Source organism: Mitosporidium daphniae (assembly GCF_000760515.2).
Source record: "Mitosporidium daphniae strain UGP3 chromosome Unknown contig-25, whole genome shotgun sequence".
Taxonomy (NCBI): Eukaryota; Fungi; Microsporidia; genus Mitosporidium; species Mitosporidium daphniae.
Window position 1 is genome coordinate 20,876 of NW_013546556.1, and position 25,186 is coordinate 46,061.

General features: G+C 43.9%; 15 protein-coding genes across 15 annotated transcripts; 12 read left to right on the top strand and 3 right to left on the bottom strand.

The window, feature by feature from the left end:
- Nucleotides 1-116: 116 nt before the first annotated feature.
- Nucleotides 117-407, top strand: DI09_25p130 (uncharacterized protein; the record flags this gene model as incomplete). Its single annotated transcript, XM_013382826.1, has 2 exons — nt 117-197; nt 225-407. 2 exons carry the CDS (start codon nt 117-119, stop codon nt 405-407), a joined length of 264 nt encoding a protein of 87 aa, XP_013238280.1.
- A 167-nt stretch (nt 408-574) lies between these two features.
- Nucleotides 575-1,181, top strand: DI09_25p140 (uncharacterized protein; the record flags this gene model as incomplete). Its single annotated transcript, XM_013382827.1, has 2 exons — nt 575-777; nt 803-1,181. 2 exons carry the CDS (start codon nt 575-577, stop codon nt 1,179-1,181), a joined length of 582 nt encoding a protein of 193 aa, XP_013238281.1.
- A 16-nt stretch (nt 1,182-1,197) lies between these two features.
- On the top strand, nt 1,198-2,231 carry DI09_25p150 (uncharacterized protein; the record flags this gene model as incomplete). The annotated part of the gene is made up of 2 exons (XM_013382828.1): nt 1,198-1,560; nt 2,088-2,231. The coding sequence occupies 2 exons, from the start codon at nt 1,198-1,200 to the stop codon at nt 2,229-2,231; spliced, it is 507 nt and encodes a 168-aa protein (XP_013238282.1).
- A 610-nt stretch (nt 2,232-2,841) lies between these two features.
- On the top strand, nt 2,842-4,269 carry DI09_25p160 (uncharacterized protein; the record flags this gene model as incomplete). Its single annotated transcript, XM_013382829.1, has 1 exon — nt 2,842-4,269. One exon carries the CDS (start codon nt 2,842-2,844, stop codon nt 4,267-4,269), a length of 1,428 nt encoding a protein of 475 aa, XP_013238283.1.
- A 61-nt stretch (nt 4,270-4,330) lies between these two features.
- On the top strand, nt 4,331-5,951 carry DI09_25p170 (mediator of DNA damage checkpoint protein 1; the record flags this gene model as incomplete). Its single annotated transcript, XM_013382830.1, has 3 exons — nt 4,331-4,809; nt 4,845-5,490; nt 5,544-5,951. The coding sequence occupies 3 exons, from the start codon at nt 4,331-4,333 to the stop codon at nt 5,949-5,951; spliced, it is 1,533 nt and encodes a 510-aa protein (XP_013238284.1).
- Nucleotides 5,952-8,736: 2,785 nt separating this feature from the next.
- DI09_25p180 (uncharacterized protein) lies at nt 8,737-9,873 on the top strand (the record flags this gene model as incomplete). Its single annotated transcript, XM_013382831.1, has 1 exon — nt 8,737-9,873. The coding sequence occupies one exon, from the start codon at nt 8,737-8,739 to the stop codon at nt 9,871-9,873; it is 1,137 nt and encodes a 378-aa protein (XP_013238285.1).
- A 96-nt stretch (nt 9,874-9,969) lies between these two features.
- Nucleotides 9,970-10,563, top strand: DI09_25p190 (uncharacterized protein; the record flags this gene model as incomplete). The annotated part of the gene is made up of 2 exons (XM_013382832.1): nt 9,970-10,176; nt 10,273-10,563. The coding sequence occupies 2 exons, from the start codon at nt 9,970-9,972 to the stop codon at nt 10,561-10,563; spliced, it is 498 nt and encodes a 165-aa protein (XP_013238286.1).
- Nucleotides 10,564-10,695: 132 nt separating this feature from the next.
- DI09_25p200 (ATPase V1 complex subunit H) lies at nt 10,696-11,787 on the bottom strand (the record flags this gene model as incomplete). Its single annotated transcript, XM_013382833.1, has 4 exons — nt 10,696-10,816; nt 10,840-10,938; nt 10,974-11,378; nt 11,414-11,787. The coding sequence occupies 4 exons, from the start codon at nt 11,785-11,787 to the stop codon at nt 10,696-10,698; spliced, it is 999 nt and encodes a 332-aa protein (XP_013238287.1).
- A 40-nt stretch (nt 11,788-11,827) lies between these two features.
- Nucleotides 11,828-14,934, top strand: DI09_25p210 (uncharacterized protein; the record flags this gene model as incomplete). The annotated part of the gene is made up of 7 exons (XM_013382834.1): nt 11,828-12,206; nt 12,317-12,699; nt 12,787-12,944; nt 13,117-13,405; nt 13,450-13,903; nt 14,214-14,579; nt 14,615-14,934. 7 exons carry the CDS (start codon nt 11,828-11,830, stop codon nt 14,932-14,934), a joined length of 2,349 nt encoding a protein of 782 aa, XP_013238288.1.
- Nucleotides 14,935-15,083: 149 nt separating this feature from the next.
- Nucleotides 15,084-16,352, bottom strand: DI09_25p220 (Ser/Thr kinase Stk11; the record flags this gene model as incomplete). Its single annotated transcript, XM_013382835.1, has 3 exons — nt 15,084-15,309; nt 15,354-15,523; nt 15,822-16,352. The coding sequence occupies 3 exons, from the start codon at nt 16,350-16,352 to the stop codon at nt 15,084-15,086; spliced, it is 927 nt and encodes a 308-aa protein (XP_013238289.1).
- Nucleotides 16,353-16,387: 35 nt separating this feature from the next.
- On the top strand, nt 16,388-18,304 carry DI09_25p230 (uncharacterized protein; the record flags this gene model as incomplete). The annotated part of the gene is made up of 3 exons (XM_013382836.1): nt 16,388-17,300; nt 17,708-17,864; nt 18,064-18,304. The coding sequence occupies 3 exons, from the start codon at nt 16,388-16,390 to the stop codon at nt 18,302-18,304; spliced, it is 1,311 nt and encodes a 436-aa protein (XP_013238290.1).
- Nucleotides 18,305-18,340: 36 nt separating this feature from the next.
- On the top strand, nt 18,341-19,532 carry DI09_25p240 (uncharacterized protein; the record flags this gene model as incomplete). The annotated part of the gene is made up of 2 exons (XM_013382837.1): nt 18,341-19,329; nt 19,358-19,532. The coding sequence occupies 2 exons, from the start codon at nt 18,341-18,343 to the stop codon at nt 19,530-19,532; spliced, it is 1,164 nt and encodes a 387-aa protein (XP_013238291.1).
- Nucleotides 19,533-19,765: 233 nt separating this feature from the next.
- Nucleotides 19,766-21,673, top strand: DI09_25p250 (uncharacterized protein; the record flags this gene model as incomplete). The annotated part of the gene is made up of 1 exon (XM_013382838.1): nt 19,766-21,673. One exon carries the CDS (start codon nt 19,766-19,768, stop codon nt 21,671-21,673), a length of 1,908 nt encoding a protein of 635 aa, XP_013238292.1.
- A 47-nt stretch (nt 21,674-21,720) lies between these two features.
- Nucleotides 21,721-22,439, bottom strand: DI09_25p260 (uncharacterized protein; the record flags this gene model as incomplete). The annotated part of the gene is made up of 2 exons (XM_013382839.1): nt 21,721-22,166; nt 22,376-22,439. 2 exons carry the CDS (start codon nt 22,437-22,439, stop codon nt 21,721-21,723), a joined length of 510 nt encoding a protein of 169 aa, XP_013238293.1.
- Nucleotides 22,440-22,999: 560 nt separating this feature from the next.
- Nucleotides 23,000-24,881, top strand: DI09_25p270 (uncharacterized protein; the record flags this gene model as incomplete). The annotated part of the gene is made up of 4 exons (XM_013382840.1): nt 23,000-23,135; nt 23,231-23,395; nt 24,366-24,586; nt 24,627-24,881. The coding sequence occupies 4 exons, from the start codon at nt 23,000-23,002 to the stop codon at nt 24,879-24,881; spliced, it is 777 nt and encodes a 258-aa protein (XP_013238294.1).
- Between the last annotated feature and the right edge of the window lie 305 nt (nt 24,882-25,186).

Below are 25,186 nucleotides of genomic sequence, written 5' to 3' on the forward strand. Positions count from 1 at the left end.
ATTTGTTCCGCGACAAGGGACTCGTTTTCACAGACGCGGCGCTCGTGTGACACGCGATCCCATCCGGGCTATGGGGGGGGGGTTGGCCATAAATTTAATTAATTTATTTCAATTTGATGGCATATTCTGGCCTGCAGCTCAAGGTGTTGGCATTTGCAAGAGAAGCGCTCCGTGCCTGTGGCAAACGGGGCGATCCGGTAGCTTGTCATCAAAATTCATTGTAGGTTTTACGGGAACGTTTTCGTGCCTACGTGATGGGGGAATTTAGAGCAAACTCCAGGCGAGTATCAAAATCAGACTTTGCAACAATTGAATACATGCTACGGATAGGGCGCAAGCGACTCGATAACATGCTTTCCGACCCTTCCGTTACTGCCGTGCATTTTAAACATCTCGGTGGAGGTTAGGGCGGTTGTAAATTTATTTGTTGTCCCATTAAATTGTAAAGCCATGTAAATTTTATTGGAAATGCACTTGAGGAGGTGTCTCTCGTCTGGCGCTGGTGAGCGCTTCGGATTCGCCTCTGGAATGGTCCAACGAGTTTGTTGCCACGCATGTAACCGCATCATAGGAGATGGCCCAGTCTCTTGCAAGCTCTGTCAAGGAAATGGAGGGCAAGTTTTCGGTGTTATTGGAGGAGGGGAAACCCTATGTCATCCGCCTGGATGGCTGTACATTCAAGAAATTCACCAATGGAATGGTACGTCCATTTGACCAAAGATTGACTCTTGCCATGATCAAGACAATGAATGACCTGGTAGAGCATTTCAATCCATCGTAAGTGTAGCCTTTTCACATAAAGCTTTGCCTTTGCGCAGTCGGACGAAATTTCACTGATTTTCAAGGGAGATCGATTGCGCGAGTATTACCCCTATGGCGGTCGAGTGATCAAGCTTTGCTCCATTGCTGCAGGCTTTGCCTCTGCGCGCTTTAATGCCCACATTTCGGCCTTTGATTGGACCGATCGGATGCTTGAGGTGCAACACCGCGTGCGCTCCAGTCTGGCTCATTTTGACGCACGTGTGTTTTCCGCGCCAGACCAAAAGGCAGCGGCAGATGCCGTCATATGGCGGCATCTGTTTGACTGTCGGCGAAATGCCATCCACACCATTGGGGTGACGCATCTGGGACATCGGACTATCCATGCCCTGAACATTGGCGAGGTTGACAGAGTATCGTAATTGGTAGATCATCTCGATGCTTTCTTTGAAGAAGAATATCGATGTAGCACGGGATACGCCGCGAGTTTTCCTCTTTGGGGCCTTTTGCAAGAAGGCGCTGGTACCGCTTCAATTTACACATCCAATCACAAAGGAAACAGGAGTAGTTATGCGGTCGCATGTGGAGAACCGCGTCTTTGACATGTCTGGAATGCGGGGCACCGACATAATCTCAATGATATTCGACCCGCATTGGTCCAAGGACCATCCCGCCTCTCTTTGTGACATGAAAGCCATCCTTGACGGGGATGGTCCCGAAGAGGCTGGAAAGCATCCAGAAACTGTCGAAGAGTCTTCTGACCAACCACCAATGGCAGGGGATCATGTTCTGACGACGCAAGTAAAATAATAAATTAAGCAAAAAAATTTATGGTCACTTGGAGCACATTCGCCGCCGATGAGCGTCCCGTCGCCACGCAGGTGGATGACATTGTCGCCCTGGTGTCTGCAGTACTTCCAGAGAAGTACTCCCGCTTTACATATTGCTATTTTTTGTACTCGTGGCCCTGGCTCTGTCACATGGTAAACCGTTGAATCCCAGTCTTACACTTGAATAATTATTTTGACTTTGTCTTTTCCTTGCCGGCTTGTTCTAAATTTCCAATATATCTCTTTGGGTGTTTTTCTCACAAAAGGCAAGGGACGACCAAACTCTGGTGGCTGTCATCATCGGAAGACTTGCACATAATAAACAAGGGGCCCCACGAGGCTATATTGGCATGTTGGTGGTCCATCCAGAGCATCGGCGCAAAGGGCTTGGTCCGTGACTTTTTGGCGCTTATTGTCGTAGGGATTGAATGTATCAGACGATTCATCTTCTCCTGTGCGAACCATGTCAACGAGGTATTGCCTTGCTATTAATGGTAGATCGTTATTGATACGGAGGTAGAGAATGTGGCCGCGATCAGCATCTATCAGAAGCTTGGATTTGTCATTGACAAACGACGCGATTTTTACTACAACGACGGTTCAGACGCCTTCCGATTAAAGCTTACCCTGGCGGATTTATAAGCACAAAATCGGAGGGAAAAGCTATCTGAGAGCCGTAAATACCTACCGATCGAGACACTCCGCATACCCAAGTGTGTTACATCTGTTATGGACACCTAATAAAATGGCGTGTTTTTATTTTCCAGCCTTGTTGGGCGCCAGTTTCAATTGGTCCGACCCACCCCATCAATTCCAACAGCTTAAAAGGTGTGCAATTTAACGGCCCTAATTTGATGTGGCATTAAAAGATTTAAAATAAAATAAAAAAATTATTTACTTAATGCCGAGAAATAACCACCGCTCGTCCGAGTCGCTTGGGAGCACTCTTTTGCGGGAACGACATAGGCCACGAGGAATCAGAGTTGGTGCGGGAACCAACGACTTTATCGTATGTCTTGATTTTCTTATCACTAGTTTGCTGATGACTCTTCTCTCCTTCCTTCCGTGCGGGGCTCGGTAACCGAAATTTCTTCGCTGGATGACTTTTTGATGTGCGCGCAAATGTCAGAGGTGTCGTTCGCGTCTGGTATTTTTATTGTGCATATTTCGGATAGAACGAAACTATACCATTTCCGGGTCCACCAGTAGGAATGCCTCTCGTAGCTATGGGGTCGAACCTCGCGGCCAGAACATGGACTCGCTTTCAGGATTGGAGCTTGTTACCGGTAGCAAGCTGAGCGAAGCTTTACGGATCCCACGAAGGCCTTTGTGGGAATACAACATGGATGCGGATGAATTGCAACGTCTCGAAAATATATCGTTTGTCAGCTGGAGGAGAAATCTCGCGCTTTTCCAGGAGCGAAATGCCCCTTTAGTGCTCACGCCATATGAACTTAATCTGGACATGTGGCGTGAGCTTTGGCGAGTGATTGAGCGATCGCATCTGCTCATCCAGATTGTGGACGCCCGGAATCCACTTTTGTTTCTGTGCGAGGATCTTGCACAATATCTGGATGAAAGACAAGGTCGAAATACGCCCATGATATTGCTGCTAAACAAGGCGGATTTGTTGACCGAGGAGCAACGGGCAGAATGGTTGCGATACTTTTCTGCAGAGTCGATCGACTGCATTTTTTACTCATCAACACAGTGTGCTTCAGAGTGGTCTTCTTTGGGCGAAACGCTGAACACGACTCGAATATGTTCGCCTCAGGGGCTCATCTCACTTTTTGAAACATTCAGAGATGACGCTGATAACAGCGAGAATTTAGGGGGCCCTTCCTTTAATGTTGGCTTGGTTGGATACCCAAATGTCGGCAAGTCTTCTGCCATCAATTCGTTGCTGGCTTCTAAGCGTGTCCGCGTCGGAGCAACACCTGGAAAGACCAAACATTTACAGACCATTTTTCTTGAAGAGAACGTTGATGTGAGCGAGCAACAGCATACCTCAGCAATAGACGAGGCAGCAAGTTCGACAGCGTCTTCATGTTGTGAGAGATCCCCCATTGCATCATCTGAGAGGAAACTTCCGCAAATATGCCTGGTGGACTGCCCTGGCTTGGTCTTTCCAAACTTTGCCGTCACCAAGGCAGAGCTTGTGGTGAATGGCATTCTTCCCATCGATCAGCTGCGAGACTACATCGCCCCGTGCGACCTAGTTGCCTCCCGCATCCCTCGTAATGTGCTTGAGGATGCATATACCCTAATGCTTCCCTTTCCCTACGAGGGTGAAGATGAAAGGCGGCCGCCCACTGGACGGGAGCTTCTCACCGCATATGCCACTGCCCGTGGGTCTAGCTCCGATGTCTCTCGTGCTGCACGTATTATCTTGAAGGATTACGTTGCAGGAAGCAAGATTTGTTATGTGCACATGCCGCCTGGGTACCAATATCCCGAGCAGCCCCATGTTCAGGTAGAACCGGCTTTCCACAAGCAGACCCACTCTCAAAGAGGGGGGCCACCTTCGTCAACGGGAGGAACCCCATCGGAATTGTCCCCAGACATGGGCTGCTCATGGACCGCCGGTGTGAAAGGAAAATTTGCCTCCACTTGCTATACGCGAGGCTTGGCTACCTCGCCAATGTCGAACAGCCACAAGCGGCATTACAAGCGTAAATAAAAGCCCACTAAATTATCGTCAAATTGACTTTTAAACGATTCCATTTTAGCCTGTTCTCTTCATGTTGCGAGACGCATATTTCCTACCGCTTAACTATGGATATATCTTTGACGCCGAAGACCCACATACACGTTCGCTAGCAAGCTCGCTTATATCTTCGGCGGAGAAATGCGGCGCAACGTTTATTTCTTGCCTCCCGCCTAAAACGGCGGGCCGCAAGATTTACATCCTCACTCCGGTGGTTGAAAAGACACTGAGCTCTTTCCCTCAGGTGACCCTCTTTTGGCTGGTTGATCAAATAAATAACCTTGGCGGCTATGCCGATGCCTCTCCATTGCATGCTCCACGCGATCCACAATCGCCTCGATGGAAATTTCTTTGTGGACACGTTGCAACACTTTCCGGCTATCGCGGGAGAGATCTGACACTCGTCCGAGCCTTGCTTGCTGCTGCAGGTGCTGTCACAGAGGCGGAACTTGATGTGGAACGCACGACGCTTCTTATTGCGGAGCGGGATACTGATACGCAGCTGGATCTGGAGTCAGAGTAACATTTTATTGGTCATCAATTGCTAGAAATATACACACCGCTCTTGCCTTAAACATTCCCATTCGCAACCGAAAGTGGCTAATGGACCAGTTTGCGGCAGCCACAAGTGAGGTTTCTGCCCCGGAGACTAGAGGGGCCGATATGGCTGCAAATGTACATGCAGACACGGAGGCTCCAGAAAACCAGCATCAAACCAGCATTGGTGTGGACTTTTATTGGCAGCAAAATTTGGACACTCCTCTCCAAAGCCATGTAGAAGAAATTCATTTGTTAAATGATCCCCTGGCTTCACTGGATCATACGCCAGCAGAATTCCGTGGAGCCGCACTGCAAGATCCCAACGCTGACTGCTTGACAGCCGAAATACGCAATACTACTTGTTGTGAAGAGAACGTGACCGCCGTTACTGATGAGGACAAAGCACCCGAATTTTCGCCAAAAAAGAAGAAATTTTCCCCCAAAGTAGAGAAACCCCTGAAAGGCAGCAATGCGGATACGATTAGCGAATCTCCAAGGGGAAGAAGACGAAAGTCAACCTGCAATGGGCCCTGCATTTCTGTAACAGGATTCAAGCTATTGGCCTCTGAAATTTATTCCTGGGAAGCAATGGGAGGATCCATCGCCGCTTCCAAAGGCGGTGGCGAGGAGCTTTTACCTGCATGTACACACCTTGTGGCCACTGCAATATCCCGAACAGCAAAGGTAAGCAAACACACTCAATGTAGTTCCTTCTTGCAGTTGCGAGAGGCGTTACCATTGTAAGCAAAGAATGGCTTTTGGATTCCATTGCTCTTGGGACTTTCGAGCTGGACGTGGAAAGCTATGCGCTAAAGGATTCAATCGGCGAAGGGGCATTTGGGTTCATCCTTTCAGAATCTTTATCCAGGGCGCGATCATTTGTCGCAGAACAGGGCCTATTTACAGGAATCACATTCAGGATTTCTCAATCGTGTGTACCTGGACCCTCGCTCTTGGTTCCGCTGATACTTGAATGCAAGGGAAGAATTCTTGAATGTGCAGATGAAAAGGAACACTACTACATCACATGCTCTCCGCAGCAGGGACATGGAATCCAGCGTACGCCAGATTGGGTGTTGAGGTCTGTGTTACAGCAAACATTGCTAGAGCAATGAAAGGTTCCTGCATGCTGGAAACTAGCTGTGTATCCCCCAACGTTTCACCCGTTAGAATTTCAGCTGGGCGATGATGTTTTTTTGCGTCTCCTGTGCAAGAATTGATAGCAGCTCATTTTCAAGTTGCAAAATCTCATCCCCAGACCGCTTATTTAATAAAACGACCAATAGAAACAGTAGACAGCAAACCAACCCAGAAACAAAGGCGAGTTTGACAGCCTCCGTTCTACTTGCCGTTCCTGCAGACAGCCCTGAGATTTTTTTCAGTGCATGGTAGGTTAAATCGCAAAAAAAAAGCGCCACCAAAACCATACAGACAAGTATGGATGAAAATATGGAAACATATGGCTTCGGCAAAGATGCGCTCTCTATATGGCTATCTGGGAACAGCAACCGCGAGCCTGTCTGCATGAAATATGATTTGAGCGACGAGGTTACCAAGATCCTGACCCCCCTGTTTTGCTTTGCAGAATAAGGGTCGGCATCTTGGCTTTCGACCTCTGCGCTTATGGAAATGGAGCAGGCAGCATAAAATATTTTGCGGATGTAAATTGAATAGCTTGGGAAGCGAGTCATTTTGACAATGGAGTCGATGGAGGCACATTTTTTGCTAAAGTAAAAGGCGATATGTGGAATTACTCTTCGGAAAACAAAAGATAGTCACATTGATAGCCCACGAGCTCGGCAGAAAATTGAACATTTCCTTTCCTTATTTTCTGGGGCTTCCATGGCGACTGTGGAAAAAGAAACGAATACAATTCGAAATCGACCAAATCAGGGTCCTCCCACACACCTAGGCGATTATGAGGAAATCACAGCTAACCATCGGCCAAATCGATCATGGTCCACTTTGAAATCAAATCAAATATGGTATTGGCTTGAATGCACGTGACATCAAGTAGCGGCATCGAGAATGGCGGAAATTGGTAAACATAGCAGGGAACAGGCAATATCGGGCTGGAGTGCCGATATTTCCTGTGGCTCTGGATCCTGCTGGAAGGACTTGGCTCGCAAGATTTGCTTTTTATCCTGAGGTGCTTCTCGGTGTTCCTTCCTCTCTCCATGGCAGCTACAGGTGTAAAATGGGCGGAAATCGAGTTGTAAACCAAAGTCACAAAATGGGAATCTGAAAACTGGATTGAAATGCTCTTGGTTTTTTTGGATTTGGAGGAGGGATATGAAAGCCGAATGACATTTGCCAGCGGATTGCAGTCAAAATATAAAATGTTCGGAATGAAAATCGAAATCTACAAAAAAGCAAGTCACATGTGCCCAGGTACCTTTTTGGACCTTGAGAGGGCTCTTTTGACTTGCAGTAAAATCAAGTCCGATGTAATGCACAGTTTTGCCTGCGAATGGGTCTTTAATTTTGACTTGCTTTTGAATACCGTACAAGGGATCGAGTACGACGGTTCATCCATAAGTAGTTGGCTATTTTGACTCGGTGATACTGGTGCTGCCTCGCTAAGTAAAAAAGATGAAACTGATGATTGCACGGAACTTTCAGAAGAGCAGGAGTTGTTGGTCTCCGTGCTGCAAGTGCTTGAGTTGATGTGTTTGCCCGCTACGATGGACGAGATTCGCCGGAAAAAATGCTTCGACTTTTTTGACAGCGACATTGCTTTTGACATTTGCGTGGAGAAAAATTTTAATTCGCGCTTTATTAAACTCAATTTTTTCCAATGAGCTGTCCAACAAAAAGAAGTACGCCTTTCTTTATGATGTTTTAGCCATTCCCCGCAATTTCATTCTTCTTGAAGAGCTCGAAAGGGGCGAAAAGGGGCTCATTGGCGATGGAACCATCTCGCTGGGCCTGGAGGATCCCGACGACATGCTTCTTTCCTCGTGGCGAGGGACCATCCTGGGGCCATTAAATGTACGGGTGTCTTTGTAATCGCCACTAGACCCCGTTTGAGGGGCGCATATATTCAATAAGAATTTACTGCGGGCCTCAATATCCAGCCGAAATGCCGATCGTAAAGTTTACCACCCTCATTAGCATGAATTGCGTCGATGAAGACACCGGGTTTGTTATCGCTGAAAAGTTCCCTGCTCTTTCATCCTGGAACGAAACATGCAACCTAGAAATGATTCTGCTTGGCCTTTCCAGGGAGATGTGTAATATTTCAAACTTCACCTGCATCCAGCCCGCCGAGGATGCCGATTTTCCAGATATCCCCCTCAATTGAGCAAGCCTTGATCTTTAACCGGATAAATTGTAAATTCACAGTCAATTTGGTGTACCGTATTATTCCTGTGCGTGTGCTCCAATGAATTCTAGGCTTCTTTAATTTATTAAATATCGGCGGATACATGTAAAGTGTTCAAAGTTGCCTGTTTTGGGTTTCAAAAGCGGCCTATTTGGGGCGGCCCAATGACATCGCGACCAGCACATCCTAATATTCAATTATAAAATGCAGCCAACTTTGAAAAGAGAGTTGATTGGCTTAGAGGGTCATATAGTGTAATTGGGCTACCCCCTGAATTTTGCACATTTTCTTGATTTTGCACCAATGGTACCCTGTTGATAAATAACGCCATTATCTTTTGTTATTCTGATATCAGCAACATGAAGAGAGACTACCTTGTTGGAACAAAGATTTTTTACCTTCTTTTTGGCTTCCTCTACTATGTATGTTATTACTTTCGAGGCCAGTATTTCAAATATGTTCTTGGAATCAACGAGAGCAACTTTGGTGGCTTTTCTGCCGTCATCTCGCTGGTCACTTTTTTTGCATCCTTCCTATGGAACCGTGTTGCCGATGGGTATAGCATCCATCGCACCATGCTCGTGGCATTGACATTGACCTCCTCTGGGGTGTTTTTCTTGCTGCTCATTCCGAACCTCCCCCAACTGACTTCCATGATTATTGTAGGCGTTTATATCCTATTTGCCACTGCTATGCCACCCCTCATAGATCGCTTGGTTTTGGAGGATCTTACTGCAAAGGGATATTCGAAGGATCTTTACTCTCGCCAAAGACTCTTCTGCACGATTGCCTATGGTATCGTGACGTTTGGCGTTGGGTATTTCATAAAACTATACGGCTATCATGTGATGTTCATCTCTCTCGCTATTTTTGCAGCAGTATTCGTTGGATACACCCTTTTATTTACGCGAGCAGATCCTAAATCAGAGCACATCGAGTCCACTCAGAATTCTGCTGGTGGTTCTTCCCCAGCCACCGCCAGTGATGCAACTGGCACCAAGGAAGACATTGAAGCACTTTCAGCCACCAAGGAGTCAAAGCCTTCAATATGGACGCTGCTTTCCGATTTTAATTATATTTTCTTCCTTGTAATTATCCTGATCAACGGATTTGCCCGTTTTTTCCTGTCGTTTTTCTTGAATTTGTATTTTACAGAAAATGTAAAAATGAATCCTGTTCAGTCCTCAATCGCTGCCATCATGGGGCTTCTTTTCGAGATTGCAATATTTTTCAAAGCAAAGGATCTGCTTTCTTCACTTGGAATACATTGGATGCTGATTTTGGGCCAATTGGCTATGACTGTTCGTCTGTGGATCTACTATGTGATTCCACCACGTGTCGAGTTCCTATATGTTTTCTTGTGTGTTGAGCTGCTAAAGGGAATTAACTTTGGATTTATTCAGCCATCTGCAGTCAAGCTGTCTTCCCAATATGCGCCACCGGGACTTATGGGAACTTGCCAGGGAATCTACAATGGAGTTTTCACTGGGCTTGGAGGCTTTACTGCCGGCATGTTTGCCAAGCTGTTTATGACGCCCACCAATTTTGCTTCTCTTCTTTTGGTTGTTGCCTCTATTTCCACTGTTGGTCTAGTATTATTCATCGTTAAATATCTTTTGATCGATAAAACAATTTCTCTTCCATTTATCTCTGCTGCGAAACCCGCAAAACCACCATCCACTCGACTCCAAACCGCCGGGGGACAGAACTAAAATGAAATAAATTTTGTGGCCATTACATTTTATTTTACAATATTTTTGCAGTATTTTTACGGTAATTTTAAAATATTTTTGCAGTATTTTAACTTGATGGATCCTCCAAAGAAACCTTCTTGTTCCTGGGGCCTTCAAATTCCAAAACGCCGTAAATATGATAATGTGATTTTCAAGGACGCTTTTGAAGACGAAAAACCTTTACCCATTGCGTCGCTAAATGTACACAAACCCTCAGTCCCTTCCATTAGAGCAACAAATGTTGAAACTTTGAAACAACAGGCTTTGAAGGAAGATCCACTGGTATTCGATTACGATGGTGCACAAAATAAAAGAAAAAGCCTGCATTCCAGCCCTGTTGACGATAAGGTAGTGGTTTTGGGCTTAGTTTTATATTAGAAGCCTCGATATATGGAGAGTATTCTCAAACGGGCTCAAGAGCGAATGATTGAGCGAGAAAGATCGACATTTATTCGAGCACAAAAGGAAATAAAAAAGCAACAATCTGTTCTGGAAGATAAAGAACAGTTTGTCACGCCTGCATACAAAAAAAGATTGGAAGAGATATCGAAACTGGAAGATAAGCTTGAAAAAGAGCGCTTGGAATCTTCTTCTTCTTCTTCCAAAAAGTCTCTATCCATGCATCAATTTTGCAAAGAGCTTTTGGACAAGGATTATCGACGGCGGTAGCCAAAGCTGAAAAATAGGACCACTAATGTTCGATTTCTTCCTCACCCCAGCGCTTAGATAACGATAAAATCGGGCACAAATCGATGCGGCATTTATTATAAGTGTGATGGAACATTTGGTTGTTAATTAAAATTATTTTGACATGTGAAACATATACTTTTGGACGGCCGTAAGGGCCTCAAACTTGACATTCGAGTCTGGGCACTCCAAAAGCGACATCATAGGAACTTTTCCACCGCATTCCTCCAGAATCCTAGCGTCAAGGAACCGAAATACCTTTTGCCTTCGCTATGGTACTTTACAAATTGGCCGACGTCGTGCACGGCAACTGCTTTGACCAGCATTGAAGGGTCTCCCAGGTGCAATATCAGGCGCCTGAGAGGTAACGCAAGATAAATAAAATGGCATACCTTAAAAGGTCTTTTTCGTTGTCCAAAAAATGATTTACATGCATCTTCCAAAAGGCATCGGATCGGTGAGGAGGTGTCCAAGACAGCATGCCACTTTTTATTTCCGTTGCATATTGATCAAAGGAGCTAAAATAAAAGCACAACAAGAACCTTAGATTCTGGTAAATTGAAGAAAGCTCGGTCTGCAAAAATTGGATATCCGCTAGCATCTCCTCGTCTGAAAATCTTTTCAGCAAAATAAGATGCCTGGTCCATTCAAGGACCTTGCACCCAATCAAAAGGGAAGACGTTTCTTCCCTGGCGAAGCGAAGAAGATTTCTAAAGATGGCAAGACCCATTCTGATAATCTTCTCAGTCGAAGATGTAGAGCAATTGTCTTTGATCAGTGGAATGATCCCCCAGTCCCTATAAAAATTCTGTTTGCCAAAGCTCAATGGTACCTGAACATTGCTGCCGTAGATGGCTGGAAAGTTAGCAACCAAAAGCAGAGTAGAATTTCGTACAGGAGCTGCGGGGAAATCGGATGTTTGCACATTAGCTGGGCAAGCCTTTGTAGGATTATTGGGGGATCCTGACGGGCAAGAATTGCCCGTGTCTTTCGGTTTTTCTCCATCATTTGATTGAGAACCTGAACAGCCCCCATGGAGACATCCTCTTGATTCCTGGAAAGGGCTGCAGTGATGCTCCTGAGCTCCTCGTTAGAAAAAAATTCAGACTGCTCCAGCATTGACAACGGGGAGTCCTCGTGGATGTGAGGCACATCCAACGCCGTAAACGACGAAACGGAAGAGGCTGATGAAGACGAAGCGCTCATGAATTTGTGCAAATTAAACTTCAAAAGTTTATTAATTTTCATGTCGTCGTGTTGGACTGCAAGATTGCCATCGTCCTCTCTTTCTTTGTCGTCTCTTTTTGTCAACGAGTTCTTGGATTCTGAAAACGCAGCTCTTGATGACCAGTCTCTTTCTTTTTTAAAGTCTTTTTTGATACAGGCCGGTGGTCTGAGAGACTCTCGAGAAGTGGTTGTGATTTTACCGAAATTGCTGAAACATGCTTTGGGTGTCTCGTTAGGTAACCCCGGTGTTTTCGAACCAAACTTTTGGATGAAAAGCGGAGGCTCTGCCAATTTCTCAAACGCCGTTGAGCTTTTGCAGCCAGATGGAGATCTTTTCCAGATTCTTTTGTCCCATGAACTTTTCTCTGGCGGCGGCTGTTCACTGATCCCAAGAATAAGTGTGCCCTTTCATTTTTTTGGCGCAGCCGAGCTCAAATTAAACTTGCCATTCTTTTTCTCGTCTAGAATAGCGTCTCAGAACGATGGTAACTTGCGATTTTTAACATAGTTCAAGGACGAAAGGTATTGCTTTCGCCTGCAGAGTATTTTTTACTAGCCCTGCTGTTGCGATCGAAAAAAGAGTCGCACAGTTCGTTCTTTTATCTCTTTGAGACCTTTTTGTACTACTTGTTTCCCGTGTATGCCATCGATGAGACGCCTTCGGTGTCAAATGCAGGCTTGGCGTCAAAGTCCATTTTGCGGTCTATTTTCTGCTCCAACATGGAGACCAAAAACCTGGTCGCAATGCGACTGGCAGAATCCTTTGTCTCCCTGTTTACGGTCGTTTTCCTTGACTCGTTTTACGTCCCTCAAAGCCGCGCCAATTTCGATCTTGTGCGAAGTGCAGTCCTTCATATCTCTATTATTGGGATTTCCGCGCGTTCCCAGCCAGTAAGTTGATGTATGCGTGTCAATTTTTCCTAGCTTAAAGTGATCCAAAACTGTGTATATACAAACATGAAAAGCCCGCTGCTCAAGTTTTTGAGATATTTTTTATCCTCCAATGTTGCCTCTGAAGACATCGAGGACTGTGAACTGCTAATTCTGATAACAGACTTGTGGCTGGCTTATACCCAGCCCGATCGTGTCCGGCAAAAATGGCTTTCCGGCCCCAAAGCAGAGCCCGTTGGTGCAAAGTAATGTTTTTGATGTTTGATTTAGCGCTAGATTTGTCGCTGACAACTTGTCCTTCTATACGGTGTTTCCGCTTGACATCTTGAAGGGATTCGTCAAAAATTACTCCTTATTGCTATTCACAGATAACAAGCAGATAGGCTTTGTTGATGTTTTCAGAAATTCCTTTTTTAGGTTTCTTTCCTCGCTCAAAGAATTCCACGAAGCTAAAATTGACATCGGAATGTCGCGTCTAGAAGTCCCGGATTTCGTTTTGGGGTTTCTTGCCAAATTGAAATTCTCCCTATCCCTGCTAAGGTCGAGCCAGTCCATTTCACCTGCACATTCAAATTCGGGCACTTTGATCGCAAAAATTTCCTCCTATTTTATTCGAAAGGAAGAGATCGATTGCTCAATATATTCGCCTGTTAACGACATAAGCTCTTTGGAAAACATCCAGAACCTGCTTGTATCCATATTTGAGGTAAACAGCAGTGGGCTATTTTTTAGATTGGAGACCGTTTGCAGATGAAAATCGATGTGCTTGCAGCTTCTCTTAACCAGGAAGTCAACCGGACAAAGTACATTTCTGCACCATCGGTTTGGCTAACCCATCCGGAAGATCCGTCTACCGTGTCTCGGCATACCATCTTGAGCGTCAGGGAAAGACAAATGCTTCGAGTCGGAGAGAAAAAGTGCACAAATATTGACATTTCTGTGGAGCCTGCGCGCAATATAATCTATCCAGGCGAATGTGCCGTTTTAGTTTGCATTTTTGACACAATTTCTCACTACTTGAACGAGCTTTTGCATGTGGAGCTTTGCCATTGGCTAGAATTAAACTTAGATTCCCACACCCTCAAAGGTCGTCTTTCATTGTCTATCAGCGCCATTATAAGGTCATATGTTCCTTTGATCAGCTTGCGGTTTTTTGCCTCCTATGGAAACATTATTTTAATTCTGGTGCTCTATTGGATCGGGTGTCTGTTTTTTAATTGATGTGTTAAATTTTTAATTAAAATCCGTTGAAACAAGCTTTGAAATTGAACTAATCAAACGTCAAAGTTGAAACTTTTCCCCATCGTTAAGATGAAGTGAACCGGTGGTGCTGCTTTCCTTTTGTCCTCGTTGTAAATGACGCCCTGCAGCGGTGCCTCCTTGTCAGCCAATTTTGATGATTGTGGGGGCAAATATTGCTCCTTCGATTCAGACTGCAATGTAAAGAACTTTTGCTGTCCAAAAACACGGAAATGTATTCAAATTGGGATGTATTCCCCATGTGAAATTGATAGCCAATGTCCAGAGAATACAAGATGTCACCCTGTTCTATCTAGATGCTATCCAAGCAAATCCAATTTATGCTCAAAACACGAGAAAACGATCGAGTGGGATCTTGTTGACGGTCGAAGCTGTAGGACAGATGCCCACTGCCATAGAGACTCCTATTGCAGAGACGGAGAGTGTGCTCCATTGCCCATTCTTTTTGAAAGCTGCCGTGATAGTGGCGGAAAATGCAAGCGGCCCTTTATCTGCAGCACCAAGGACAAAACTTGCCGAATGCCCTGCTGGAACAATTTTGATTGTCAGCAAAATTATAAATGGTGGAAAGAGGCGAAGGGTTGTGAAAAAGGAGGGAAACTTCTGGCCTCGCACGCGCGGTTAGATTCTCTTGGGTCAAAATATCGCCCCCTAGTGCCGATGGCGGAAGGTGGACAAGGGTTTTATTGTACCGAGGAGGGAGAACCCCAAGACCTCATAATAGATCCATCCGAGTCTATGGGGTATGACTGGTGTAATCTTGAAGGAAATTATTGTGATGCTGTTCCAGGATCAACCAGCTTTACTCTCATCTCATTCGCATTGATACCACTAGCCTTGGTACTTGGCATATATATCTTTTGCAGGCTGATTTGGATCAGATCCAACAACAATGATCACTCCACACCAGAAGATGCCAACTATCCCGAAGACGATCAAACGGTAGATTATGAGGAAAAGGAGCCAAGCAAATAAAGCAAATGATGTGACAGGAGATTCCCGGCATGCTCACATGCGGCCTACAAATTCAATTGATTTCGTCAATAAATCATGGAAAAAGTCTTTTTCCTTGTGCGACAGCCCAAGTAGAAACCTCTCAGCCCTCAAAAGCTCGTTGACATTTTCTAGAGATAATTATTGAAGGTGTCCAAACCGAATTGAATCTCGGACGTGAAAAACCACGGATGACGAAGTAATAGAAAAGCAGACTGGCGATCTTTGGGATTTTTCGCCAGAAGAATGGAGAGAAAATCAACCGTAAGCGGGCTAAATTGGGGCAAAACCTCCCAGCTCAAAGAATTTGCTATGGAGTGGTATAGGGAAAAAACATGATCTCCGTTGTAGGGGAATCTTCCCGACAATAAATAGTATCTAAAGTAAGCGATTGAACATACAGCGTTACACCAGCCGCCCAAATGTCCGCCTTTTCCCTGGACGATTTTGGAAGGGTTTCTTTTAGTGGCGAGCTAAGCAAAAAAGAAATGGCTTCAGGTGCTTGAAACGCAGGAGATCCTGTTGGAGAAGGATCGACCCAGAAGCCGAGCTTGTCAAAAATGGACAAGACCTATAATTAAACATGACCACTACATGGGACACGCCAAAGTCTGCGATAATTAATTCTCCATTTAGCCCCAAAAGAAGGTTTGATGGTTTTATGTCTACAATAAGTGCATTCAAATACCATGGTGGATTATCCCCTTGTTGTGCATATCAGAAAGTCCTTGAAGAAGCTGCTTAAACCATCTGTAATAAATCCAAAATAGCCAAACCTTTTGCAAATGGACAGGGGAAGCCCTATATCGAGGTCTTCACAATACACAGAATTAGGTTTCTGTTGGTAAAAAATCGAGCCATTGTAATACCGTAGGATCGGTGGATAAAAATTGGGTTAGCTTGAAAAAGATGCTGTCAATGCTGTCTATGCAAACGTCCATCACAATAAATATGTACTCCTCAATTTGGGGCGAAGAATCTTTGAAAAATTCTGAGCTGCCGCAAGTGTAGTTTTGTCGAAACGATTCAACAATAACATCTCTGATCTTGATGACATGTTCAGACGTCTTAAGGATGGATATCACTTTTGTTTCATGGAAAATAGACTGTAACTTGAGAAGGTAATCATTATTGTATGATTTTCTTGGCAGAACTGGAGCGCTCAACTGTATAAATGGATAGCAATCAGAACATTTAGATTGTGTTGAGTTTGACGTGTCAACGGAATATTTGTGTGTTATGATTTTGATTGCTACACGATCGCACTTTTCCAAATCAAATCCCTCGAAAACAGTTCCCTGAGCCCCTAAAATTGGATCCGTATTTGTGCAAGTACCTGAACCGAGAATCCTATCGCCAATCACATACTGCCTATGTAGTTTTGCTCCAATCAATCTCATCAAAATTGAATGTCAATTAATTTTTAATTTTTATTATGAGCTCTGGACAAGCCAATCTGATTTTTCCTGCCTATTCTCTGAAGTATTCACTTTCTGGACACTCCCAGTCCATTTCTTCTGTAAAGTTTTCTCCGGACGGAAATTACCTAGGCACCGCGTCCTTGGACAAAACGGTCAAAATATGGAGGGTCTCTGATGGTCGATTGGAGAAGACCCTTGAGGGCCATTCTGGCGGTATTTCGGACATTGCTTGGTCTAACGATTCAAAGCTGATTTGTTCGGCATCGGACGATACCACGTTGATTCTATGGAATGTTGAAAAGGGGAAGAAGCAAAAAACCCTTGCCCAGCACATGCATTATGTATTCTGCTGCTCTATGTCAGTCGATGTGTCCTCAGATTTCATCGCATCTGGTTCGTACGACCATTCTGTTGTGATATGGAACACAAAGTCTGGTAAAGGTGTCCGAACTTTGCTAGGACATACAAGCCCGGTGTCTTGCGTGCATTTCCATCGAGATGGATCTCTTTTAGCTACGTCTGGATTTGACGGGGCTATTCACTTATGGCTTTTTAAGACAGGCGAGCTGGTTCTTACGCTTCCATCTCCTCCTCCTCTAAATCCGCCCTCAGAACAGACGGTTTTGGCAGATGCTGAACCTGACTCTGAGATTTCCAATAAGCCCATTGTATCTCACATTAAATTCTCCCCAAACGGAAAATATCTTCTAGCAAGTACCCTTGATTCAACACTGAGGCTATGGAACCCATCTTCTGGCACATGCCTTAAGACATATCGGGGTCATAAGAATGACACCTATTGCTGCTTTGCTGCTTTTTCCGTGACATCTGGCAAATGGATTGTCTCTGGCAGTGAGGACGGCTTCATTTATCTGTGGGATCTACAGGGTCATGTAGGTGTTGTTCAAAAAATTAAAGCGCATCAAGGTATTTGCTGTTGTAAAATTTTACCTAGATGTTTCACTTGCCGTTTCTTGCCATCCAGAGCGAAACTTGATCGCAAGCGGTGCTTTAGAGAAGGATTTGACGGTAAAAATCTGGGAATCTCCCTCTTAATGGTGTCCATTTCCGAGTCTTCCCTTTTTGTATAATAATTTCACAGCCCCCATCGCCCCCCCCCATTCAGGCAATAAATTTTATCACCCTCTGCTTTATGTGCGGATATTTAATTGGCAGCAAAATTTTTCTGATATTTTGAATTTGAGGTTTCAAATATTTTCATTTGAAATGTTACCAGCAAGAACTGTTTGTGCAATTAAATTTTACCATTCGTTTTCTTCTTTCAATTCATGTTTAAGAGGTTCCGGTTTTCGCTAACAATGATAGATTTTCAGGTCAAGACGAAATTCACGGGCAAACAAACATCCGCTCATCCGCTCAAAAGGCAATAAAGAACAGCCTAATTGAGAGGTATGGATCTGACCCCGATGTCAAAGCCATGCTTGAGGATACATTTTCCGCCAAAAAGACCCCCTTTACGCTCCTTAAATGGTACTACTGACTAGGCATCTTATTTTTAGCCAAGAGAAGATTAATTTTCTCCAATCAAATGGTCAGATTTTGTTTTTTTCGCAGTTCGACGAGGTCAACTATTTTCCAACGCTAAAATTTGTGCATTTATGTATGCATCCATTCCAAGCTTAATCCATATGTTAGGTCCAAAAATCTTGCCTCGTATTTGTGTTGATAGGGGAACGATGCCTCATCTTTTGTCAGGGGCTGATCTTATGATCCCTGGAATCGTAAATAAGGACTCCCTGTCTCCGTTGGAGGAGGGCGATTATGTTTCGCTTTACCTTGTCGGAAAGGAATCCTCTTTTTGCATTGCCAGGGCCGCAATGTCTAGCAAGCAAATTGCAGAAAATAGCAAAGGGAGGGCATTTATAACCCTTCATTATTTGGGGGATTCGCTGTGGAACTTCCAAAATTAGCCCTTTCGTGTAATAAATTTTATTTTTTGTCACCTCATGAACCGTTTCCCCAGTGTTCCGTTTGGAGCCTTTTGGCTCTGGTTACGGCGGCTTGGAAATTCAATATATTCGGCGCTTATTCTTCGGCTGTATTGGCAATTCAGGCCTTCCCCGATTAAGCGGGATGGAATTTTGGGCTTGATTGGAAACACGCCGATGATTGAATTGATTTCGCTCTCAAACATTACGGGCTGCCGCATTTTGGCAAAGTTGGAGTACATGAACCCGAGTGGATCGCCAAAGGACAGAATTGTGATGCACTTTTTCAATAATCTTGTTAAGGATAGGATCCTTTCTCCGCCTGGATCTTCTCCTGAAGCCATGAATAGAAATACAAGCGTAGAAATAGTTGAGGGATCGACAGGGTCCACAGGCATCTCTTTGGCGTGCATTTCTCGGAAATTTAACTCGAAATGCACCATTTTCATGCCGTCAGATCAATCCCCAGAAAAGCAAAAGTGGATGCGGCTTTTTGGAGCCAGAGTCGTGGTAACGCCTCCTGCTTCTTTTATCGATCCCGAGCACTATTCAAAGCAAGCAGAAAGCTATGCGAAACTTCCGTCGCAGACAACCCGAATTTTCTTTGACCAGTTTGAAAATTTAAACAACAACGTCACTGCTAACTATGAATCAACAGCACCCGAGATCTGGTCCCAGGCGGCCGGTAATATATCGGCAATTGTGTTTTCTGCCGGGGGTTCCGGAACCGTGGTCGGTGTTTCCAAGTACTTAAAGGAGCAAAGGCCAGATATAAAGGTCTTTTTGGCCGGTCCCCAACATTCTGGGGTACATTCGTGCGTCAACACTGGCGTCTCTTTCCCTTCAGAGGGGCAGGAAGGAGCCCGAAGTAAACATCAAGTAGGCTCCGCTGTGCAGGATGTGGAGATTAACAGGCTGGGCTCAATTGTTGCAGAAATCCCGCGTCTTGTTGACGATTATATAAAGATCAACGACTCCGAAGTGATTGAAATGGCAACCTTTTTGCTGTATAACGAATGTATCTATCAATTGAAGCCCTAACGTGTTAGGTTTGTTTGTCGGGTCATCTTCAGCACTCAATCTAGCTGCTGTTGTCAAAGCAGCACGAAAGCTACCAAAGGGGTCCGTCATTGTCACCATCTTGTCAGACTCTGGCTATGGTCGTTGGTCACCCCCTTCAAATGATGAATCGAAATTCCAGCCAAAATAGTTGGACCGTCTGGAATTTTTCGCAAAGCTAGTGCTCTTTATTGAGAACAGATGTGAATTTGTAAATTCAACATCCATCCCCCATGAAGCGATAACTTGTGCATCGTTATAAAGTTTTTTATTGGATGAATTTTTCACTAAAAAGTGGGTTTCCAAATGTTTTAATTTTGGCCCAATCGAATTTTGACGAACTGAGCATACTTAACGTCGGCCTCGCCGCCGGCTTCTTGCCAGATGCAGGATCCTGATGCTCAAAAAAAGCCTCCCAATTTGTATTCAAAGAAGGAGGTTCGTCTTATAGTTAGAAATGCTCTTCTAAGCTCTACTGTACTGCTATTTATTGTATTCTCCACACTGATTTTATACTTTAATTTTGTATCGATCGCCCCTTATATAAGCAGCATCATATGGGGGGTTATACTCTCAATTCCATTGCACTATTTGAAAAGGAATCTCCTTAATGTGCTGCTTAACTCAACTGACCCAAATGCAATATCCTCCGGAACGCTCAGAGCTTTGGTTTGGTCAATTTTCAAAGAGGGCTTTAAACTTATGTGCGAGCCTCTTCTTCAAACGTATCACAAATACGTCCCAACTTCTATACAGGGCTCAATAGATAAAAGAGTTGCCTTAGCCTCGGCCGCCGGAAAGGTCTCCGGTCACAGTGCCAAAGTTAGAGTCAGCGCGCTATATAGCCATCTTTCGACGTTGCCGTCATCCTTTTATTTCGGAGTTTTATTTTCCGGCTCAGCATGGTGCATCATTATCAAGCTCATTTTGCACATTCCGGTTCTTTTGTGGATTCCCATTTTTGTGATTCTTATCCTTTTTTTTTCCTTGAAGGCTTTTAGGCAAGCGTTTGGTACCTTTTGGAGGGCTTTTAAGACAAAAATTTTTGGGCTGAAAAGCCCTAAATTGGCTCCACAATTAACGGCAAGCGATAAAGAAGACGCTGAACAGCGCCTGCATTCTCGCCTGGCTTCTTTTTTGATTTTTGGAAGCACCTTTCTTTTTTACACGTTAATTATTCTCACGGTAGTCCAAACCGTTTTTCATGTCCGCTACATCGTCACGCATGGAGTGTCATCTTTGATGTCTGGAGAACAGTTTCCTGGGGTAAAAAATTTTACCACCGAATATTCCGAAACTGCTGCTTCTTGGTTCGATGCTCAAGTTAACGAACGATTTCCTACAGCCAATTTCTCTGCATCTAAAATTCTCAAGTTGGCAAATGAAATGAATGAGGACAGCGTCGACCCATTTACCCTTTTTTGCCAACAAGCCGTTGTAACTTTAAAGAACTACAACTTATTGGTCACATCTGCATTTGTGGAGACATCATTTTTGGGCTTAAACTCGTCTTTTTCTTATGGGGAAATATTCCATGAATGGAAGTCTGTTTTCCAACTGGCTTGGGATAACTTTTGTGCAAATCCCAACGCGGAAAAAATAAAGGCCACGTTGGCCAACGTGTTTTCCTCTTTTTCATCTGCAGGGAGCAGGGTTTTTTCGGTTTTGCTGAGCGGTGCAGGTTTTATTTCCCATTGTGCCGTTATTGCTTCTGTTGCACATACTTTTGTTGCCAGAAAGTCTTCGGTGCTTGAAGACTTTAGTGAAGTCTTGGAGGCAAGCATCGATTCAAATGGAATCTTCCAAAAATCCATTGAGGCCTCCTTGAATGCCATTTTTGCAAAGATGGTGAAAACTTTCGTATGGCATTCGATGTTTACGTGGTTATCCTTTGAGGTTCTTGGGGTTCCATTTTCGTTGCTTGCAGGACTCATGTCGGGGATTATTTCGATCCTTCCAATTGCTTCGTCCTTCTCTATGATTGTCGTTCCATTTGGTATTTTCTTCTTGGGAGTGGCTGAAAGATCCATTATTAGAACCGTGATGCTAATAGGCGTTCACTATTTCTACTCGGATTGCATACATCCTCTAATATATCAAGATGTTTTGATTGCTTCTGGCCCTTCCGCCCAGGTATTACCGTCTGAAAAAATAACGGGAACATCGATTGCACTCGGTGTCATAGCATTCGGAGCTAAGGGTATTGTTTTTGGTCCTCTGTTGGCATGTGCGCCTGGCATCATTCTAGCAATGTATCGATCCATGCTAATGCTTGAGAAAGAAAAAAGCTAACCATTAAATAAACGAGTGAAAACGAGTAGCCGAATAGTCAAAAGCGATCATTTATTGGCAAAAAACGTCGCCAACCAAGAAGCTTCTGAAGCCATTTCCTCAGCTGACCTTGGAATGGCGCGGTTATTTTCAACATCACAAAGTTCCTTTTGAGAGGAAACGAATGTAAGCTCCCGATTTGGGGAAAGGCTGGTGTCCAGCTTGCCAAGGCTGCTCGTGTAGACATTGGGTTTGGCTTTTCCCTCAATGATGTTGTAAATTAAGTCGTTGGGTTGAAAGTCGTTTGGATATCTCGGGATTATATGCATATGAACATGTGGCACAGTTTGGCCAGCAAATTCGCCATCTTGTACGGAAAACGTCAAAGACAAGGCATTGTATTTCTGCTCAAGCACTTTGCCTATCAGTCTTGATGAGCAAAAAAGATCCGCCGCCTCTTCGTTTGTCAAATCAGCTACTCGCTTTACAATCCGTCGACTGATGACAAGGACATCTTAATTAATATATGGTATTGCACTTACGACCAGGGACTATTGGTTTAATATTTACTAGCCCAAGTACAAAATGGCTTTTAAAAAAACATGGGAAGGATCGATTGAATGTGGTCCAAATTGGGCTAGCATAATCTGAATAGGCGAATTTAAAATTGTATTATAACGGCATCATCTTTTTCAAAGCATATACATGCATACCCACACATACAGATGGGGTCTAACCTTAATCCGTAAATGTTAACCGCGTAAGCGATTAAACTTGGCGCTTTCATAGCCCGCCTGGTAAGTGATACGCTTTTAACCAGATACGCTTTTAACTAGGTATGCTTTTAACCAGGTACGTTTTAGCAAGGTACGTTTTAACAAAGTTAATTACGACCAGTAAGAAAAGACACCTATCTAGAACGTCCAATCACAGCACACGACAGAATAATTTTGAAATGTCGCCGTTAGGCATTAAAGGGCCTTGTTAATTAAATTTAAATTAAACGTTCTTTGTCTCTTTGCATTGAATTCTTGTGCACGTTTGATATGATGCTCCCTTCGGTTGTATTTAGACGGAATTCCATTTTTAATGGGCCCATAAAGGTATCGCGAATTATTGACATTAGCGATATCTGAGAATATCAATTTCAGATTTAAGAAAAAACGATTGGATTCTTCATGAAGATAGAGTTTCGGTTGTCAGCCAAGTCTCCTCATCTTGCTCCGGTAGAGGAGCTCGATCCTTTTCGTTGACACTCAAATGTCCAGCCACCGGGAATATATCAAACCTAAAGCCCTCTCCTAACTCAATGTTTGACAGTATCCCAATCTCATTTTAACGATAGAAATGGACCTCCAGGACCATACATATTTATACATGTATTCAGAGGGAGAAAGGTTGATATGCTCGCATCCGGAGACTTTTGAAAGCATCGAAATCAGCGACTCTTTGGTTGATAAAAAGGCCATTCCCTTCTTGGAGGGTAAGAAACGTTGAAACTGGACCTTTAGGCGGATTTCCCATTCGTGTCAAAATCAACGAGGAAACTGGCACCCCGGTTTTCGTGACGTTGAAAAGTCTTGTATGTACAGTTTCGGGTCTTGAGGAAGTATCGCAAGGGTAAAATGCGCGTACCGCTTAACTTTAGCTTGATTGCGACGCTTGCCTCCGGGGAAAAAATACTCTGCCCTCCCGGCACTAAAGTTGGAAGCAAATTGCTTGTTGATCCTGCCTCAAGGCAATGTTTGACTGGCTAGCAAAATAAACCATTAGCGCCTTGCCAAGATAAATGGCCAAGGACGCGGCAAATGGATAGCTCGCAACTAAAGGAATGATAGCTTCTATTTTATTTTAAATAAATTTGGGATTTCTTGCTGTACGCATTTTAGCTCGTCACTCAAAGCAAGGCTCGAATTGGTACAGAGGTCAAATGCGGATATTCTGACAGATACATTATATTCATCAACGCGCTCCAAAATAAAAAGACAAGCCTCGAATATTCTACCATGGAAATCTGGTATGGAATACCAAGAAACATGAAAGGCCAAGTCAAATAGCGAATCCCACTCGCACATCATTTTTGCCTTTTCCCAAATAAGGCCATTCAAAATTCTACTTGTAACTAGCCTTATACTTACAAATATTGTACCAGGGGATTATTTGCCAACAACGTTGCCAGCTCTTTGATTAAATTAAGACAGAGACATTTGGTTATTGGATCATTAGAAGAATAAATAGGAAGAATCTTTTTCAACACATCATCGGTGATATCTGCAAAAACTTGAACGGGATACTTTTTCTTTTCCATCAAAGTCATTATTGAGGAAATACAGTCAACAATATGCGATCGCAATTGATTGTTGCCATCCTTGAAGAAATCAATCAGCCTGAGCAGGCAGGACGTGGCAAAAATAGTAGAGTCATATGAGGGCGAGGCTACCAAAACGTTGATGAATGTATTTGGCCAAAGCACGAGCGCCACACGTTGCTTGACCGAGTTAATGGAGCGCAGTTGGGAATCTAATTGCGAAAGGAGCCGAAGGCCATTTAGCATTTAAATTAAATTTTTTAATAAAAATGGGCAAGAAATTCATCGATAAGAAAAAATGCCGGGTGTTTAAAATCGTCCATCCCTCAAATTCTCAACAAAAAATAGCCTTCAAAGACATTACACAAGTGGGTTGGCCATTTTTAACACATTAGCATCGCAAAGTCTCAACATCGGATTCGATAACCGATGAGCTTGCCAGGGTAAATTTGATTGACTATCCATCCGAGCCCGAGGATGGCCAAACAGACCCTTCATGTTGTCTCAAAGAAGCCAGAAGATATGGCATAGAATTCAATGATGCTGATGAGTATGATTATCTGCAGCATATGATGCCGATTGTACCAGATGCAGGATTTTTTGACAATCCGAATTACCTGCTTAAGGTAAAGAGAGCCGGTTTTTAATTTCTAGCTAAAAGAAGAGGATGTTGAGCAAAAATCGAATCAAGACGTCATTGAGATTCTTCGAGAACTCGATTGTTTTGATAGCGTCGACAAAAACGATCATAGACCTGCACAGACCGCAAATTGTGAGGTTGTTCTTTCCCAGCTTTTAAGAGCAACAAAGGAGCACGATGATGACCCTCTAGCCTCCAATCTTGAGGATTTAGAGCCATTCCCGTCGTCTTCTGTAAACGAGGACGAGTTCAACAAGGTACCGCGTCTCGAACAAATTTGATCGTTAGATTTTGACCGAATATTCAGATGATGAAGATGATACCAATGACCACGAAACTCCGTTAAATGGAATTTGCGGCGACCAATATAAAATGCCGGAATACATTTGCATGGATGATTTATTGGAAGACATTAACAGATATTTATAATAGAGCCTAGGGATTCACCGGCGCATCCTTAAAAACGGGCAACTCGTTGAGATACTTATTTAATAAATCCCTAGCCTTAATGCTGTTAATGCTTACTTTTGATTTGAAAGCTGAGCTTCTTTAGATTTTAGCTGCTCCAGGAGCTCCTCCTTGGTAA